Genomic DNA, 18,796 nt, shown 5'->3' on the forward strand with positions numbered 1-18,796 from the left:
CTCTATAAATATTTTTCTTACAGTCTTGATCTTTCAGATGTCTTGCCTACTATGTTCCTTTTTAAGTTTTAAAAATTTTATTGAAGTATAATTGATTTACAGTACCATGTTAATTTCTTTTGTACAGCCAAGTGACTCAGTTATACGTGCTGTGTTTCATTTTCTTTTCCATTATGGTTTATCACAGGGGATTGAGTATAGGTCCCTGTGCTGTACAGTAAGAGGCTGTTTATCCATCCTGTATATAATAGTTTGCCTCTGTTCATCCCAAACTTGCTGTCCTTCGCTCCACCACCTGCCTACCTACTACATTCCTAATTTAAAAGATATATTCATTATTAAGTGTTGCACTATAGTAACTTTCTTGAGGGAAAACTTATATTAAAAGGAGGTTATTTAAGTACAAAGAGCTTTTCTGTGTCCCGCTGTTTGTGTAGAATCAAACAGGAAGGGAAGCTCTGTGGTGCTTGGCATGGTCATAAGTTGATGACCATAGATTTAAAGTAGAAGAAATATGAAGTCTGAATTCCTTTGGGGGAAAACAAAATCTTTTTATGCTTCTACAATTCAGGAGGGAATGGCTTTCCCTGCCAGATCCTTGACACCTTAAGCAGAAAAGTTGGGAATCTCATGTGACCTGATTTTGGAGGTAAAACCCTTTCTTCGAGCCAGGGAGAGACTCTTGGCAGTACTGGGTGTCGTGAGAAATCCAGACAGAATGGTACAAAAGATGGGTGGAGGCGACCAGCATTGCACCATTCAGCAGAGCTCAGCCCAGCTCACTCCCAGGTATCCAACAGTTGTCCTTCTGGGGAACACATAGCAGGGAGCAAGACACACCCCTGTTCTTCCTCAGGAGTGGATATTCTGTGAACTCCAGAGAAACTGGAGCTTGCCGGGTGTTTTGATTCCCTCTTTTCCTCTCTTCCCTGTTAGGAGAGAAGAATAAGCTGAGCAGACTCTGACCGTTGGTTTTCAGCCTGCCAGGACCTTCTGCGTAGCTCTCCTTTCGTGGCTCATGTGCTACATCCTCTGGCCTCAGTGTGCAACTGGCCCCCAACGCAATGTGTGTTTGTCAAACCATGGAAGTGGGGCAGTATGGCAAGAACGCAAGTCGGGCCGGAGACCGGGGAGTCCTCCTGGAGCCCTTCATCCACCAGGTGGGCGGACACAGCAGCATGATGCGCTACGACGACCACACTGTGTGCAAGCCCCTCATCTCCCGGGAGCAGCGCTTCTACGAGTCCCTCCCTCCCGAAATGAAGGAGTTCACCCCTGAGTACAAAGGTCAGTCACTGGCCAGTTGGGAGAGAGCAGCAGCATATAGGCCCTCAGCCCAATTTTCCTTGTTCTTCCGGCCACGTGATATGATTGTAGGTCTCTGTTGTCTCTGTGCAGCTAAGTCACTTTGTTAAACAAAATTTGAAAGCATCAGCGAGGTCTTTCTTTCTTGAAAACTGAGTCCATTGATAGGTAAACCCGAGAAGAATTCACAGCATTAAGTCCCGTTGGCGAAGAGCATGCTGTTGTCTAGGAGGTTTCCCTGTTGGCTGGGATGATCTAGGAGAGAAGGGGCAGCCCTTCTCTGCTCCCAGAGAAGGAATTGGATGCTCTCCAGGCTCGGGATGAGGTAGCTGGTGAGGAGGTGCTGTGGAGCTTGTGTGTGTGTGTGCTGGGGGTGAATGGATAGTAAGAAGTTTAGAGAAGGACTGGGGCCTGGAGGTCCTAACTTTTAAAGGAAAAATAATCTGCTTTATAATATAACTTGATAGGCCAGAACCCCATGAATGTATATCAGAATTTAAGTCACTTTGTTTTAAAACCTGATTTTTGTCACTGTGTGTATACATTTTTATTGACCCTCATGTATAAGTTGAGGCTTCCCAGGTGGCACTAGTGGTAAAGAACTTGCCTGCCAATGCAGGAGACATAAGAGATGCAGGTTCGATCCCTGGGTTGGGACGATCCCCTGGAGAAGGGCACAGCAACCCACTCCAGTATTCTTGCCTGGAGAATCCCATGGACAGAGGAGCTTGGTGGGCTATGGTCCATAGGGTCGCAGAGAGTCAGACACAACTGAAGTGACTTAGTACGCATCCATGCATGTATAAATTACGTTTTCTGTGTTCGTTTTATTTTGGCCGTGCTGCATGGCTTGTGGGAACTTAGTTCCCTGACCAGGGATTAAATCCAGGCCGCTGCAGTGAAGCACTGAGCTGACCTCTGGACTGCTGGGACGTGCCCTGTGTTGTGTTTTTTTTTTACCTTTTCCAAAGCAGTGTGAATTCAGTCATGTTTGCACCGTGCTTTACTTGGGAGATCGATTTAGAAAAACAGTCCATATTGGTATTGGCTTTTGTTCCTTAACTCTCTTATTGTGGTGAAATATACATAACATAAAATTTAACCTTTTTTTAAGGTGGATGCAGCTTTTTAAAAAATTAAAGTATAATTATACAGCAAAATTTACCATTTTTAAGTGTTTAATTTAGTGGCATTAAATACATTCACTATGCTGTAATCCATTACCATTATCTATTTCTGGAACTTTTACATCACCTCAAACAAAATCTCCGTACCCATTAAATAACTCATTTCCCCCCTCACCTGGTACTCTCTAATCTACTTTCTGTCTCTATAAATTTGCCCATTTTAGATATTTCATACAAGTGGAATCATGTAATGTTTTTCCTTTTGGATTTGGCTTATTTCATTTAGCATAATGTTTTCAAGGTTCATCATGTGTCAGAACTGCATTTGTTTTTACGGCTGAATACTATTCCATTGTAAATATAAGCTGTATTTTATTTATCTGTTCATCTGTTGATAGACACCTGAGTTGTTTCCACCTTTTGGCTATTAAGAATAATGTTTCTGTAAGTATTACCTTACAAATACCTTCTTGAGTCCCTGATTTCAGTTCTTTTGGGTATATACCTAGGAGTGGAATTGCTGGATCGTATGGTAATTTTGTGTTTAGCGTTTTTGAAGAACTGTCAAACTGGTTTCCATATTAGCCTACCATTTGACATTCTTACCAGCAATGTTTCTTTTTCTCCACATCCTTACAAACCCTTATTTTCCATTAAAAACAATAGCAACAACTGTGTAGCCACCCAAGTGGGTGTGAAGTGGTATCCCATTGTTATGTACATGTTTTCTTAATGACTGATGAATGGTGTTGATGTGCCATTGGCTATTTGTGTATCTTCTCTGGAGCAGTGTCTATTCAAGTCCTTTGTGCAGTTTTGAATCGGTTGGTTTGTTACTGTTTTCAGAACAGAATCAGAAGCATATTGAGTTTGGAAGAATAAATACTCTTAACGCTGCAAAACGAGAGAGAAGCGAGAATCAAACACACTGCCGACTCCAAGTGGCTAAGAAACAAGTTACAAATGCTTTATAAATGTAGCTTCAGCCACCCACCCATCCACACTCAATACATCATGGCCAAATCTTTTGCTATAAAAATGCCAAAACCAGGAAAAAAAACTACAAGCCCTGTTAGCTCATGGAGTCCTCTTCTGATGCTAAGGGAAGAAAAAAAATCCTTAAAAATGAAGTGGAACCCCAGGCTGCAGAGAAATGTTTTCTAAATCACAACCACCAGAATTTGGACTAGTTAGAATCTCAAGGTGCCACCCAGGGAAGGATTGTCAGTCATACATTGGTTCGGTTTTCCTTCCAACTGACTCAGCTTGGGGGAACAGAAGTCTAAAACCCATAGCAAGTCTTTAGTATCTGCTTGATTTTCTTTCCTCAGGCTGCATTTTCACTAGGGAAGAGTAAATATACTTTCTCAAAAATATAAGTAAATTGAAACTGATCTCTTCTTTTTTTTAAGTCAAATGAAGTCCCAAGAAAATGGAAGATATGATGGGTTCGATTTGTGTATTTCCAAGACTGATACCATAGGGGTTTTACTTTTTTCTTGGCTGCTCTGAGGGCATGAGGAGCTTAGTTCTCTGACTAGGGATCAAACCCATGTCTCCTTCAGTGGAAGCACAGTCTTAACCACTAGACCACCAGAGAATTCCTTTACTTTTTATTTTGAAATGTAAAATTACAGAAAAGTTGAAAAAGTAATGGAGGTTCTCTAGTGCTCCCATGATGCCAGTGTACCGAGTGAAGCCGTCACTGTGCAGCTCACCTCTCCGTGGAGAGGCCTGTACTGGCTTTCCTGTGTGCATGGCAAGACCATCAGCCCTGGGTGAGATTCAGGAAGCGTCTTCAACCTCTTAAATTCTGCCAGGATGATGGTTTATTTTTACTTTTTCCACCAAGATGATATTTGAAAATATCTGTGTGAATGGAAAGCTGCAGTTGATGGTTCTCTCCAAGATGATTCAGATGCCAGAAGTGGATTTGGATGTAACCAATGTAATCCAAGCTGATGAACCCACTGCTTCAGCTTCCAGCACAGTGGGCTGAAATTCAGTGTTTGGAAGGGATTACAGGGCACTGAAAGACATCTTGATCAACACAAACTCAGCCTCATCCCTCCCCTTCTCATCCCTCCCCTCCTCATCCCTCCCCTCCTCATCCCTCCCATCCTCCCCTCCCCTCCTCATCCCTCCCCTCCTCATCCCTCCCATCCTCCCCTCCCCTCCTCATCCCTCCCCTCCCCTTCCCTCTCCTCCCCTCCCCTCTCCTGCTTGTGTTGTACTGGCTGCTCTGTGACCACTATAGGGTCCTCTCTACTGTTCACACATACTCAATGAAAGCATGCCAGAAAATTGGTGACTGCTTTGGTGAGCAGACGAAAAAACAGCCCTGTCATGAGTCAGCTGGGTGTTACTCTAATTCTGAAGAATGTGTTAAAGACTCAAATGAAGTTCGGTGTCCCAATGATGTATCCCATTGAAGGAGAAGGGAACATAAGACAATTTTTGGTTTTCTCTGTTTGACCGGAAGCATAATGCTATAGATGTAATCCCTATTGGTAGCTGGGTAGGAAGAGGTATTTTTCAGCTAGAAGGAGGAAGCCCCTGAGTTCTGCTCCATAAATTCAGCTTTCACAAAGAGCCCCTGGCTTGTTGGGAGTGAACTGACTGTGCAGAAACTGTGCTGTGGTCTGCGCTCCAGCAGACAGGAGGCTGCAGTGTGGTGCAGCACGAGGAACGGGTGAGACCTATGAAAACCTGGCCCTTTACACCCTGCCCTTAAGTCCCTCACGTGAATTTTAGTACCTGGTTTTAAAGGGTTTAGATTTCAAGAATGCTGCTATTTTATAACTGTTGGAGACTGAAATCAAAGGCTTTATTTAGGTTGGCTGTCTAGTATTAATGAATAAAAGCATCATTAAAAGATACATAACCATATCATGGTTTATAATTACCAAAGCGAGGAAAGGAGCTTTGGTGTAATACTATGAGCTAACCTGTACACTGTATTCAGATTTGGCCGTTTTCTCACTTATGTCATTTCTCAGGTCCTGGATTTCACGTTGTATTTGGTCCTCCTTGGCCTCCTCCAGTCTGGGACAGTTTCTCACTCTTTCTTGGTCTTTCATGACCTTGATGCTTTTGAAGAGCACTAGTAGTTATTTTGTAGATTGTCCCTAAATTTGGATTTGTTTTCTCTTTCTAATGATTAGATTGAGGTTCTGTATTTTGGGCAGTAGAAACGATCCAGTGTCCTCTTCAGTTCATGTCAGGAGGCCCATCTCTTGTTACTGGTGATTTAACTTTGATTGCTTTAAGATGGTGTCTGCCTGGCTTTTGCACTGTAAAATTATGACTTTTCTTGTTGTAATTAAGGAGTTTCATGTGGAGAGATACCTTGGGACTCTCTGGATATCCTGCTTCGGAGCATACTAGTTTTCCAATTGATCAGTGGTTCTTTCCTGTGATAATTACTAAATTGCGGAGTGAGGGACAGGGAGGCCTGGCATGCTGCAGTCCATGGGGTAGCAAAGAGTCAGACATGACTTAGCGACTGAACAACAACAAAATTGCATGCCTAATGATGACATCTCTTTTCATCTTTTCTTCTATACTTAGCAGTTAAAATACATTACAGTTCTGTAAGGGAGAATTGTCCCTCCTCACCCATTTATCTATCAGTGTGGACGTATGTATTTTATTCCTCAAATTATTCTAGATTTGGACACTGGGACTCCTTAACATTAGCTCTTGTGTACTTTTGACATAGACCCCTCATCATTTTTGGCTGTTCATTACTTTCAGTTACCACGAGATATTCCAGGCTCATCTTGTATTTTTTCTGCCCTGATTCAGGAACCAGACTTTGTAACAAGCTTTTCTTCCTTGTATTGTATGAATGATGGTTAGAAAAAACAAGATCTTGGTGCTGGATGTTCTGATTGCCACTGGAGTGGCTTTGCTTTTAGGCCCTTTCAACACAGAGGTTTAGAAAATGCATATATTAATTCTAACCCACAATCACATACACATTTCTTTATTGCCAGAAGCACAGGTGTTTTTAAAACTCAGCTAAGGAAAAATGCCAATAATATTCTATATTTTGGCAGTAGGTTTGAAGAGGGATTTTTGTTTATTTAATATGACCAGCTGTAGTCATCAAGTGTTACTGCTTGTAGTGCTAAATGCCTTGTATCGTTTTTCAGAACCTTGCCTCATTCATTTATCTAGTATTTACTGAGCATCTACTGGATGCCAGCCCCTGTGCTCATAGTGTATAAGACGAAAAAGACCCATATCTTCATGGAGCTTACATGCTAATGTGAGAAAGAATAAACAAATTATAGACAAAACAATTATAGGTTGTGTTAAGTACTTTGAGTTAAATAAGTAATCTGTAATTGACAGTAATAAAGCTTCCAAACCAGAGCCCTTGATATAGGATGATTGGGGAAGGAGTGTCTGGGGAGACTCAAAGGACTGGAGAATGAGGAGCAGCTGTGGGCAAAGGACAATGGAAAGAACACTCCAAGCTTCCAAGGATAAGCAAAAACCCTGAGGTAAAAAACAACAACAGACAAAACTTCAGTGCTCTAAGAAACTACTCTAGCTCTTTTTTGCCAATTAAGAGTTAAGAAACAGCCCTATTCGTAAGTGGTCAAAGGACTTGAATAAACATTTCTCCAGAGAAGACAAGCAGATGACCAACAAACATACGGAAAGACAATCAACATCACTAGTCATTAGGGAAATGCAAATTGAAACCACAGGAGAGACTTCTCTCACCCAGTGAATGGCTGTTAAAAGGGAGAAGAGAAGTGTGGCAAAGATACGGAGAAATAGGAACACTGCTGGTAAGAATGTCAAATAGAATAGCCACTGTAGAAAACAGTTTGACAGTGCTTCAAAAACATTAAAACACAGAAATTGCCAGCAATTCCATGCCTAGATATATACCCCAAAGAATCGAAAACAGGGACTCAAACAGATACATGTAAAGTAATACTCACTGAAGCATTATTCATAATAGTCAAAATGTGGAAGCAACCCAAGCGTCCATCAACAGATGAACTGGTAAACCAAATACATTAACGTAACAGATAAATGGCATGCATTTACAGTGGAATAGTATTCAGCCATAAAAACAAATGAAGTTCTGACACATGCTACAATGTGGATGAACATTGAAAACATTATGCTAAGTGAAAGAAAGAAGCCAAACCCCAAAGGATAAACATCACCTGATTTCCACAGTGATTCAGTATACATATATGCCTGTTCTTTTTAATATTCTTTTCCAGTATGATTTATCACAGGATACTGAATACAGTTCCCTGTGCTGTACTAGGACCTCGTTGTTTATTATGCATATATAATACTTTGCATCTGCACATCCCAGGTTCTCAGTCTGTTCCTGTCCCCCCACCCCCGCAAGTCTCTTCTCTGTATGTGAGTTTGTTTCTGTTTCACAGGACACATGAGTTCATCTGTGTCATGTTTGAGATTCCACATATAAGTGACACCATATGGCATTTGTCTTTGTGTGTCTTACTTCACTCAGTATGACAATCTCTAGGTCCATCCACGTTGCTGCAAATAGCATTAGTTCATTCTTTCTTATGGCCGAGTAGTATTCTATTGTATATACATACCACGTCTTTATCCAGTAATCTTTCGATGACCATTAAGATTGTTTTCATGTCTTGGCTATTGTGAACAGTGCTGTTATGAACTTAGGAGTGCATGTATCTTTTCAGATTACTGTTTTGTCCAGATACATGCCCAGGGGTGGGATTGCTGTTATCATATGGCAGCTCTAGGTTTTAAGGAACCTCCATACTGTTCTTCATAGTGGCTGTACCAATTTACATTTCCAGCGACAGTGTGGAAGGGTTCCCTTTCCTTCATACCCTCTCCAGCATATATGATTTGTAGATTTTTTTTTCATGATTGGCCATGAGTCACATGTGAGGTAGTATCTCCTTGTAATTTTGATTTGCATTTCTCTAATAATTAGCCATGTGGAGTATCTTTTCATGTATCTGTTGACCATCTGTTTCAAGTATCTATTCTTGATACAATAACAAAACTCGCAGCAAACTAGGGATGGAAAGAAAGTTCCTCAAACCTGATAGAAGGCATCTATGAAAAACCTACAGCTAGCTTCATACTCAGCAATAATACAATCACTTTAGCCCCTAAGATCAAGGTACGAGATAAGAATGTCTGTGCTCTCCATTTCTAGTTAACATTTAACTTGAAGGTTCTGGCCAGTACAGGTAAGCAGGAAGATAATAAAAGGCATTCAGATTGGGAAGGAAGAAGTAAAGCTGTCTTTATTTGCAGACAACATAGAATTCTGTCTTCAGCTAAACTATCCATCACTTGTTGGAGTAGGGTTCCCACAAAGAACTCAGAAAATTGACATCCTGAACCCTCTTTTGTTAGGAAGTTACTTGAAGATGTATCCCACTCAGATTAGGAGGAAGCCAAGGGAACGGGGGGAAAGGAGAGGATCGTAGAAGGAACAGCTCTGACTCTGGTCAGCTCCAGCGTGGGAGCTCCGTGGCAGGCCTGGAGAACACTCCACATCAGAGCACGAGGGGGAGCCCAGGAAACAAAGAATATTGTAGACTGGGGGCATTCAGGCTTGAACAGAATTGAAGCTCTGCAAAAGACAAAGGGAAGAAGTTATGAAGGCGGAAGCCTGTAGGAGAGGCAAGTTACCTATGTAAGGAAGCCAGGGTACAGTTGTGAAGCCCACTGAAGTGAGGTGTGCATTTAAGCAATGTGAGAAAAGAAGAATCCATTACACGTTGATGTTTCAAGGGTTTTTTCCCTCCTAAAAGAGACCAGGGTTTAAGAGCAGTGTCCTCCTGGAGAAGGAAATGGGCCAAAGAAAAGGATGTTCTTGGTCTGGCATACTGACATATTCTTAAAGGCTTGTCACCGATTGTCAGATCATAATGCTGATTTTGCACACCAAGAGTGTAAAACGAGACATGTAGCTGATAGTAGGTTGGACTATGGAAATCAGATGAAGGGCAGCCTGGACCTTTTTAACAACCAAAGAAACTCATTGAGTTAGATTTCTAGGTGCTGTGTTTCAGCTCCTTTGGTAATGATCCAGAAGAAACCAAGGACAAGCTGTTTGATAAAAATGGACACAACAAACTTGCATGAGTACTGTGTGGAAAATAGCTGTTTCCACTTTGGAATGCTGGTGCTTTGCTGAGGCCGAAGTTCTGCCTGGTGAGCCTAGACTAGCCTGATCCTCAGTGCAGAGACATGTTTTTGAGGGCTGTCTTGGAGGAGTCTTGATGTCTCTCTTGATGACACTGTCAGGCAGAAGGAAACCGGATCTAGAAGACAGAGGAGATGACAGCAGTGTAGGGCTCAGTAAGTGGAGGTTAGATTATGTTGGTGTGGATGTGTCAGTGGGAAGATGCAGTTCTTCTGAATGGTACAGCAGGCAATAGTTGAAAGCAAGAGAGATAAGAGGATGGGAAGTAAAAATGAATTGATCCAAAATCAAAGGTGAATGGTGGACTAAGGATGAGGAATGAGTGGTGAGGTATGTTCTGGAAAGATGCCCGCCACTCATTGTCCCTACAGTGGCTTCAGGGCAGGTGATGACTGTGTGTGGAGGGCCAGCAAGGGCCAGCAATCTGTGCTGAATGGACCCAGCCTCGGTGGACATTTGTTGACTGGCTGCCTCTTTTTCCCCAATAGGAGTGGTATCCGTCTGTTTCGAGGGGGACAGTGACGGTTACATCAACTTGGTGGCCTACCCGTACGTGGAAAGTGAGACCGTGGAGCCGGATGACACACCGGAGCGGGAGCAGCCTCGGCGCAAGCACTCCCGCCGGAGCCTGCACCGGTCGGGCAGTGGCAGTGACCACAAGGAGGAGAAAGCCAGCCTGCCCCTCGAAACCTCGGAGAGGTAAGGGGGTGGTGAGCAGGGCTGGCAGTTCACGTCTGGTGCTATGAGCACAGATACTCAGCGTATCTCTAGTGTCCTGATGCGTCACGGGGAAGCAGGGCTCAAGGTGGAGGGACAATGGCTGATGTTCACAGGTTCACCCCATCGTGCCATCTGCCGCCCGCGTGTTCCATCGCTCCAGTGAAACCCGCTTCTGAGTTTGGCTGTACTGGTCGAGAGAGAGAATGGAGTTCTCTCAGCTCTTTGGAAGCAAGAACACGCTGTTGTTTTCTTCCAGCTTTGTTATGTCTTGCTTCCCAAGGCAGAGGTGGATGCACTGGCCCGACCGCAGAGCCCAGAGGCAGTGAGTGCAGCCAGGCCCATGCTCTAAGGGTTTTGGAGTCAGATCTCTGAGACTCTGATATCACCATTAACCCTTGCCCTGCATCTAAAATTCAGTGTATTGAATTGGAATTTGAATTTTCTTACAGATCAGGAAAAATAATTATTTATCTTGATATATCATGCAAAAAATGTGAACCCCCACAAGCGTGGCCACAGTCCAAAGGATAGACAGTGAAAGTTTTGTTGAGGTTATGGAGAAACGGGAACCCTCCTGAGTTGCTGATGGGAATGTAAAATAGTGCTGGCATTCTGGAAGACAATTTAGGCAGTTTTTCAAAAAGTTAAATGCAGCAACTGCAGTCCTAGGTATATGCCCAAGAGAACTGAAGGAAAATAGTCATGTGTAAACTGTGTATGCAAATATTTATAGCAGCGTTATTCCTAATAGCCCCAAACTGGAAACAGCCTGAATGTCTATCAGTTGATGAGTGGATGAATTAAATGTGGTATTGGATATCACTCAGCAGTGAGAAGGAATGGAATACTGACACAGGCTACACTATGAATGAACCTTGAAAACATATGTCAAGTGGAAGAAGCCAGTCACAGAAAACCACATATTGTATGGTTCCATTTACTTAAAATGTTCAGAATCGGTAAATCCACATCTTTTCTGTCCAAGAGACAGAAAGTAGGTCAGTGAATGCCAGGGGTTGAGGGGGCAGGGTTGATGAGAAGTTGCTACTGCTAATGGTGACAAGATTTGTTGTGAGCGTGATGAAAATTTATAAAAATTAGATAGTGGTGATGTTTTCTAACCTTGTGACTCTACTTGAAAAAAAAACAAACTACTGAATTGTAAAAATAAATAAATAAAACTAATGTAAACAAAAAATAATGTGAGCTTTTTGAACCAAAGTGAAATCAAAATTATATGATTAAATTACTTTGTACATACTTAATCTCACTCAAAAATAAGTTTCAGTGAGGGAATCCATGGCAGTCCAGTGATTATGACTTGGCACATTCATTGTCGAGGGCCTGAGTTCGAGCCCCGGGAAATGAAGATCTTGCAAGCTGTGCAGCATGGCCAAAAAAAAAAAAAAAAAAAAATCAGTAACTAGACTGCTCTGTGGCTTGACTTAGAATTAGGGCTTTTCTTAGACGTGGCAACACACAGTTTCTCGCTCATCAGATCAGATCAGTTTAGCAGCGCTGGCTGCACGCTCTCGCCCCTTACTACTTACACCATTTACCCACTCGAAGGGGCCCATGCTCCTGGGGCCATGTGTCTCCCTTCAGAAAGATCTGTGGATGCACGTTAGACTTGATCCAGGCTCCCCAACCCTATGTAGTGAGACCCCAGAGGATGACTCATCTGAGCCCCTTAGCAATGTATATGTTCTTCCTTCTTAGCCCCCAAGAGGCAAAGAGTCCAAAGGTGGAGCTACACAGCCACTCGGACGTCCCTTTCCAGATGCTAGATGGCAACAGTGGCCTGAGTTCTGAGAAGATCAGCCACAACCCCTGGAGCCTGCGCTGCCACAAGCAGCAGCTGAGCCGCATGCGCTCCGAGTCCAAGGACCGAAAGCTCTACAGTATCCTTGTCACTGCTCCTCCTGCAGCGCTGCTACTTGGGACCATGGCTTCTATGGCAGGGCGCCTCCCGGTACCATGGTCAGCACCCGCTCTGTTCCGGGGCTCGTCTTTTGTTCTTATCTCCCTTTACCATAGGCTCTTCTTCATATTTTCGTCATTCTTTTCCCCCCTGCCTTTTGGGCCTGGTAAGACTGAAGCTTAAACTTAGCAGTCTAGAAAAGTGCTATCCAGTAGAACTCGGTGACGATGGAAGAACCCGTGCTAAAATCTGTGCTAGCCATTAGCCATACTGTTACTGAAATGTGGCTGCTGTGACCGAGTTACTCAATTTTTAATTTATTTAATTAAAATCTGCATTTAAGTCAGCAGGTATGGATAGTGGCTACCATATTTATCAGTGCATGTCTAGAATCAGGGGTGTGTATGTGTGTATCCGCATATGAACACATGTACCCATGTGTATTTCTCCCCTCCCAGCAGATATTTTTTAAAAAAATGTGTTTTAGTGTTTTTTCTAAAGATAAACAATATACCAATGTAAAATAGTTTTAAGATAGCAGAGGTAAAAAAAGTATTATGAAATGAGAACTCTTAAAATGGGTTAGTGTTTTGAAACAGTGGACAATAAATAACTAAGACTTACTGAGAAACTGAGGGGAAGTGTGCTGAGCACTTCATATGTACTTACTCAGTTTTCCTGTCTTTTGAGGGAGGAACTGTTCTGACTCCCATTTATAGATGAGTGTGTGGAAGCACGGGGGGATGTATTATGCCCAGAGCCAGTGAGTGGAAAGGCAGGGTCCTACGCCCCAGGCATCGTGAGATACCACTGCAGCCTTCTTCGAGTTTTATTCTTGCTTGTTTATAAATCATAGCAGGCAATGAGGCTAGTTAAAAGCCTCATGTAATGAATTTCACATTACTCTTTAAAGGGTTAGAGGATATGAAAATGTTCATCATCAGAGTGATGCTGAGGGTCTTACCCTCTAAGACCAGGTGATTGCTCCATAGTTCAAAATGTGGAACTGAGGGCTTGTCTGTGAGCCTCGATGATGACTATTGGCAGACCTGTGACAAGCCAGTACCTTTATCTAAGATCATTGCAGACAGGAGATGTAGATGAAGTCCTGGATGTAAACAGAAGATCCTGGAGGTACTAAGGGATAAGTTTAACTATATGGCTTGAAGTTTAGTCAGAAAATGGCAAGAGTGAAATTTAAATCCAGATTTTTCTAAAGATTCCTGTTTGGGAATGTTAAATCTGAGTCATTTTTGCAGTAGAGCTACAAAGGAAGTTTCTTACTTTTTAGGACTGAATGAGGCACTGGATTGAGCAGGGTCTTGGTTTATTGATGGTGCTAGGGATGTATGTGAAACTCCCAAATTTTCTTTGGTTTACTTCTGTATGCCTGCAAGACAGAGCTAAAGAATAAAATTAAAATGATGACATCAAAAAATGTGGCAAATACATACGATTAAAATTTATTCATAAAAGGCATGAAATTTTGTCACATGCTACAGTATGGATGAACCTCGAAACCAATTTGCTAAGTGAAGTAGCCAGATATAAAGGGGAAAATATTCTATGACTCTGCTGATATGAAGTACCTAGGACGGGCACATTCATAGCAACAAAAAGTAGAATAGTGGTTTCCAGGGGATGAGGGGCGGGGGAGGAATAAGAGTTATTGTTTCAATATTATCTATTGGGAAGGGAGAAATACACATGTGTACATGTGTTCGCGTGTGCGTACACACACACACACACACACACACACACACTCCCGAACAGTTTCTAATTTCTGTTTGGGAAGATGAAAAGGTTTTGGAGATTGCATGGTGGTGATAGTTGGCATACTTAAAGATGGTTAACCTGGTAAATGGTGTATGTGTTTTCCCATAATAAAAATGTTTTCAAAGAAATAATAAGCCAGTTGTGTGACACCCACATTTGAGAGTCTGTGAGGTGAACACACGTTACATTAGAAGGGAGTGCTTTCTTTTTTTTTTTTTTTAAATATATGTGCTGCCGAAGCGAGCACAGGGAGTGCTTTCTTTTGGAGTAAAACTGGATTGTCCTTTGCTGGCTGGGACTGCTGGCGAGTATGGTCGTTATTCCCCTTGACCGCGGCCCAGAGTTCCTCCTGCTTGAGAACGTGGTGCACCACTTCAAGTACCCCTGCGTGCTGGACCTGAAGATGGGCACCCGGCAGCATGGCGATGACGCATCCGCTGAGAAGGCTGCGCGGCAAATGCGGAAGTGCGAGCAGAGTACGTCGGCGACGCTGGGCGTCAGGGTCTGTGGCATGCAGGTGAGTCGGCCGTGGCGAGAGCCTAGGTGCTTGCGTGTTCGGGGTTGTGTGTGTGTGCCTGCTTGCTGTCCATGCCAGGGGTCCCCTCGGCCCACAGTGGGCCAGAGTCTCCTCTGGGAGGATGAGTCCCCTGGGGTGGGGGGCGCTGAGTGCCTGTTTGCAGATTTGTTCCCTGAGCCCTCTCGTCCTTAACCGGGGACCCTGGACTGGGCTCGAGTGCAGAACCACTGTGAGAGCCTGTTGCCTTGACATTGGGGCAACTAAGACTCACGTCTGTCAGCACGATCGATATTCCTAGTTTGAGTCCAGCTCGTCTCCCGGAGATCCCCACAGGTAATGGCGGAACACCTGCAGGCCTGGTCTCCACACTCTCCTGCCTTTACCACAGGAAAGCTCAGGGCAAACTTGGCCTGCTCACTCCAGCTGTGCAGGGTGGAGCAGAAAAGCACAGGTTGGTCAGAAGTACTTTCCAGACCGCGCCTGCCCAGGGCCCCGTGAGGTCTAAAGACCTCCCTGGTACTCACCCACCTGTCTCCTGGGGTTTTAGGTGTACCAGCTGGACACGGGGCATTACCTCTGCAGGAACAAGTACTATGGCCGTGGGCTCTCCATCGAAGGCTTCCGCAACGCCCTCTATCAGTACCTGCACAACGGCCTGGACCTGCGGCGTGACCTTTTTGAGCCCATCCTGAGCAAACTGCGGGGCCTGAAGGCCGTGCTGGAGCGGCAGGCCTCCTACCGCTTCTACTCCAGCTCCCTGCTTGTCATCTATGACGGCAAGGAGTGCCGGTCTGAGTCCTACCTGGACCGCAGGTCCGAAATGCGTCTGAAGCACCTGGACACCAGCCTCCCAGAGGTGGCCCCGCCCTGTAGCCCTAGCACCAGCCTCAGCAGCACCAGCCCGGAGGCGGGCCCCTTCTCTCCGCCCAAGGTGGACGTCCGCATGATCGACTTTGCACACAGCACGTTCAAGGGCTTCCGAGATGACCCCACAGTGCACGACGGACCCGACCGAGGCTATGTGTTCGGCCTGGAGAACCTCATCAGCATCATGGAACAGATGCGGGACGAGAACCAGTAGGCCCAGCTCGGGGCCCCCCGGACCCCGTTCCTCTCCACCCGCAGGCAGGGACCATTGCTCTCAACTCGCCGTGAGGACACACAGACTTGCTTTTAAAGGGTTATATTTCTCTTTGGTGTAAACTAAAAGAAATGTTTTTAGCTGTAGCCTGGAATCCATATATATAAAGTGACGGAGGGCAGAACACGTCCTCTCAGCCAGGCTGCCTAGCTCGACGGCTCTGACTGCTGTGTCCAGGTGGACTTAGGAAGGAAGAGGTGCCCCTGGTGGGCCTGGCAGCGGGGACAGGTTGCCCTTGGACTTTGGTTTCTCTTGCCCAGGTCTTTGGGGGCTGTGACTGCAGGGTCCTGCTAGTAGCAGGGTGAAGCCCTGGGTTGGCGCAGGGCCCTTCCATGTTCATTCACCCCTGGTTCCTCAGTCACAGAGGGTTGGGTGCCCATCTCTTGGGGGACTTTGTAACCTGTGCTGTGGGTATTACCCATCTCTCTGACAGGTGTTCCCAGGGCACCAAGGGGCCAACTGTACAAAGCTGGACCCTTCCTGGTTCTGACCTTGGCATGAGGCTAGATTCATGAAGCTGTGCTGAAGCCACCTATGGCAGAGGGCAGGCTCTGGGATCCCCAGGCACTGTTTGGCACTTGAACCTACTCCTGCCTGCACACCCCAGCCAGCCTTTCTCACCAAGATCCCTTGCCTAAGGAGGCCATCCCCTCTTGCCCCACTGGAGGGGGCCCTGCTCTGTGTGCTGAGGAGAGTCAGCCTCCCAGCAGGCTTTGGGGCCTCTGATGGCTCTGACCCAGACAGTATTTGCAGCCCCTGGGCTGTGGATAGGAATCCGCTTCCTTTGGCTTTTTGGGCAGCTCTGCTGCCTCGGAGAGACTGCTCCTTCCAGGGCTCAAAGGCTGTGGTCCGCTCAGGGTCTCACCTCTCCCCAGGCCAAGCTCAAGGCAGCAGCCCACTGTGAGGAGCTCCAGGCTTGTGAGGGAGAACTTTAGGCTTGTTTGCTTTTGAGGACATTGGGCGCTGGGTGCAGATGCCCAGACTCTGCTAACGAGAGTTTTGTCTTACCAGTACTGGGGTCCATCCGTCTGTCCATTCATCCATGTGCCAGCCCCTGTGATCTTTTTCCCTGGGGTATAGCCTTGTTCAGTAGTGAGTATTGATTTCCCTCATGCTTCCCTCAGCAGAAGATCCTCTTCCCCATTTCTGAGGTGAGTTTTTGCCCCTGTGCCCTTCCTCAGCAGGTGCTACCTTTTAAAAGTGGTAGCAGAATGAGTCAGAGGAGGTGTTTCCCTGCTGGCCCAGCACCGTCTCTGTGGGCCTGCAGCGTGGCCCCCTCAGCACTCAGCACCGACGGTACCACAGCGAAGACCTCAGGGGGGTGACCCCTTCCTTGGCGATGGTTTCGGTGATTTTGCTGCCAGCCTGTAACGGCACAGAGACCTGCCACCTCTAGTAGGTGTGGCCAGGAGCTCCCCTAGCTGTTGCCGAGGTTAGTGGCCTCCCCTCTGAGTCCAGGGCCACTGTCATTGTCACTGCTAGCATGTCCCTGTTACGGCATTAATGGTAAGCCTGCCAGCCTGAGTCTGAGAGAGGCCTCGGTAACTGATGGACTACTTTCCTGCTCCTTAGAGATGCGGCCTCACACAGCTTAAATGGGCTCCACGATGGGATCCCATCTCTCTCGGCCCTCTGACCCTGGTGCCATTGGGTGGGCAGGTTCCCATTCCTGGGGGCCAGGAGGAGCAGCTTGTCTGTTTCTGGTCAGTAAAGAGCATCTTCTCTCATGTACTATTCTGTGGCTTCAGCCATGGGGGCAGTAGCTCTTCCTTAGCGTGGCTGGTTATTTCCTGGCAAGGCCGAGGCTAAACCAAAGGGTCTGGGCCCACTCGGGACCCACTTGATGGCACGTCCCTAGTGTGGGGATGTGCCGTGCTTCCTGAAGTAGTGTATTGTGGGATTTGCTGCCCCATTCTGCTCTTCATTGTGAGAGAGGTTACACCCACTTATATTCAGTATTTTCCTGGCACTAAAACAGCAGGGCTGGTATTTGCTGCTGCTTTCCCAGGGCAGGGTCCCTTCTTTTCGGCACTTTTGAACATTTGCAAGACACAGCCCTGTTATCTAACGGGTGGCAGGCATGTGTGTCTGCACTCGCTCTTTGCCACTATTTTGCCCTGCTCCGTGCCAGAGAGCCCTGTCCCTGCCAGGCCCTGCCTTCCCAGCCCCAACTTGGGACCAAAGTGCAAGACGGGATCACGGGTTGGGGTGTCCAAGTGACCCCTCTGTATAGTGCTTCCGTGGGCCAAGTCGACACCAGCCCCCTAGCGGGGTGGGATGGGCGGTGCTTAAAGAGGAAGGGGACCAGTGTAGCAACTTGCCAGGGACCCCACCCCTCCCTCACATCCGGGCCTGTGCAGTGGGCGTGGGGATTCTCCTAAGGGGCCAAAGGCCTGGGCTTGTTCGGTATCCTCTGCTCCCTTGCTCTTATCTGGTCACATGCACACTCCTAGATGCAGATTGCTTTGAACTTTAAAACTGTTCAATTTGGTTTCGTTTGTACCGATTTAAAAAATGTTTTAATGGGGAAAATTTGGGGGAGAACCATGGGTAGGGCCTGGTTCCTTTGCTTCTCGGGGAACTCCAGGGCCTTGTCCGGAGGACCGCTCTCTGCTCCACTTTCCTGGAAGCTGCCTAAGCCTGTCCACGCCGTCCAAGCCCTGCGCCCGGATATGACACGTGGCTCCGGTCACGTCCGGGCGCGGTTGCGTTTTCTCGGGAACTTGCGTGCAGGGGAGGGAGTGGTCAGGCCTCGCGCCGAGTCCACCCTTTCTGTACACCTAGCGCTGCCCGCCCCGCTTGTGTCTGAGGTCGTGTATGTCAAAATAAATCCGCTAGAAACTGACGCGTGTCCGTGTCTTGGAGAAAATCCGCGTACTCCGGGAGTCTTGCCTGATCAGGCCCAGCCTGATCAGACACGCCCCGCTTGTGTCTGAGGTCGTGTATGTCAAAATAAATCCGCTAGAAACTGACGCGTGTCCGTGTCTTGGGAGAAAATCCGCGTACTCCGGGAGTCTTGCCTGATCAGACCCGGCCCTGCCCCTTTTTTCCGGTCAGGCGGGGTGGTGCCGGAATCTGCCGGGGCGCGGCGCAA

General features: G+C 46.2%; 1 protein-coding gene and 1 pseudogene across 2 annotated transcripts in view; both read left to right on the forward strand.

The window, feature by feature from the left end:
- IP6K1 (inositol hexakisphosphate kinase 1) overlaps positions 1-18,674 on the forward strand; it is a 37,679-nt gene extending 19,005 nt beyond the window's left edge. Inside the window, exons 2-6 of one of the 2 annotated variants that reach the window (XM_055558345.1) lie at positions 937-1,160; positions 10,116-10,326; positions 12,067-12,248; positions 14,386-14,561; positions 15,109-18,674. In XM_055558345.1, coding sequence (XP_055414320.1) covers positions 1,019-1,160; positions 10,116-10,326; positions 12,067-12,248; positions 14,386-14,561; positions 15,109-15,642 — 1,245 coding nt within the window. In that variant the 5' untranslated portion in view covers positions 937-1,018 and the 3' untranslated portion in view covers positions 15,643-18,674. Of the gene's footprint in view, positions 1-936; positions 1,288-10,115; positions 10,327-12,066; positions 12,249-14,385; positions 14,562-15,108 lie in introns of those variants that run through there. The other variant, XM_055558344.1, reaches the window with a different exon arrangement.
- LOC129635391 (aminoacyl tRNA synthase complex-interacting multifunctional protein 2-like) lies at positions 2,540-9,123 on the forward strand (annotated as a pseudogene).
- Positions 18,675-18,796: the final 122 nt, after the last annotated feature.

The sequence above is a fragment of the Bubalus kerabau genome, chromosome 20, assembly GCF_029407905.1.
Source record: "Bubalus kerabau isolate K-KA32 ecotype Philippines breed swamp buffalo chromosome 20, PCC_UOA_SB_1v2, whole genome shotgun sequence".
NCBI classification, from domain to species: domain Eukaryota; kingdom Metazoa; phylum Chordata; class Mammalia; order Artiodactyla; family Bovidae; genus Bubalus; species Bubalus kerabau.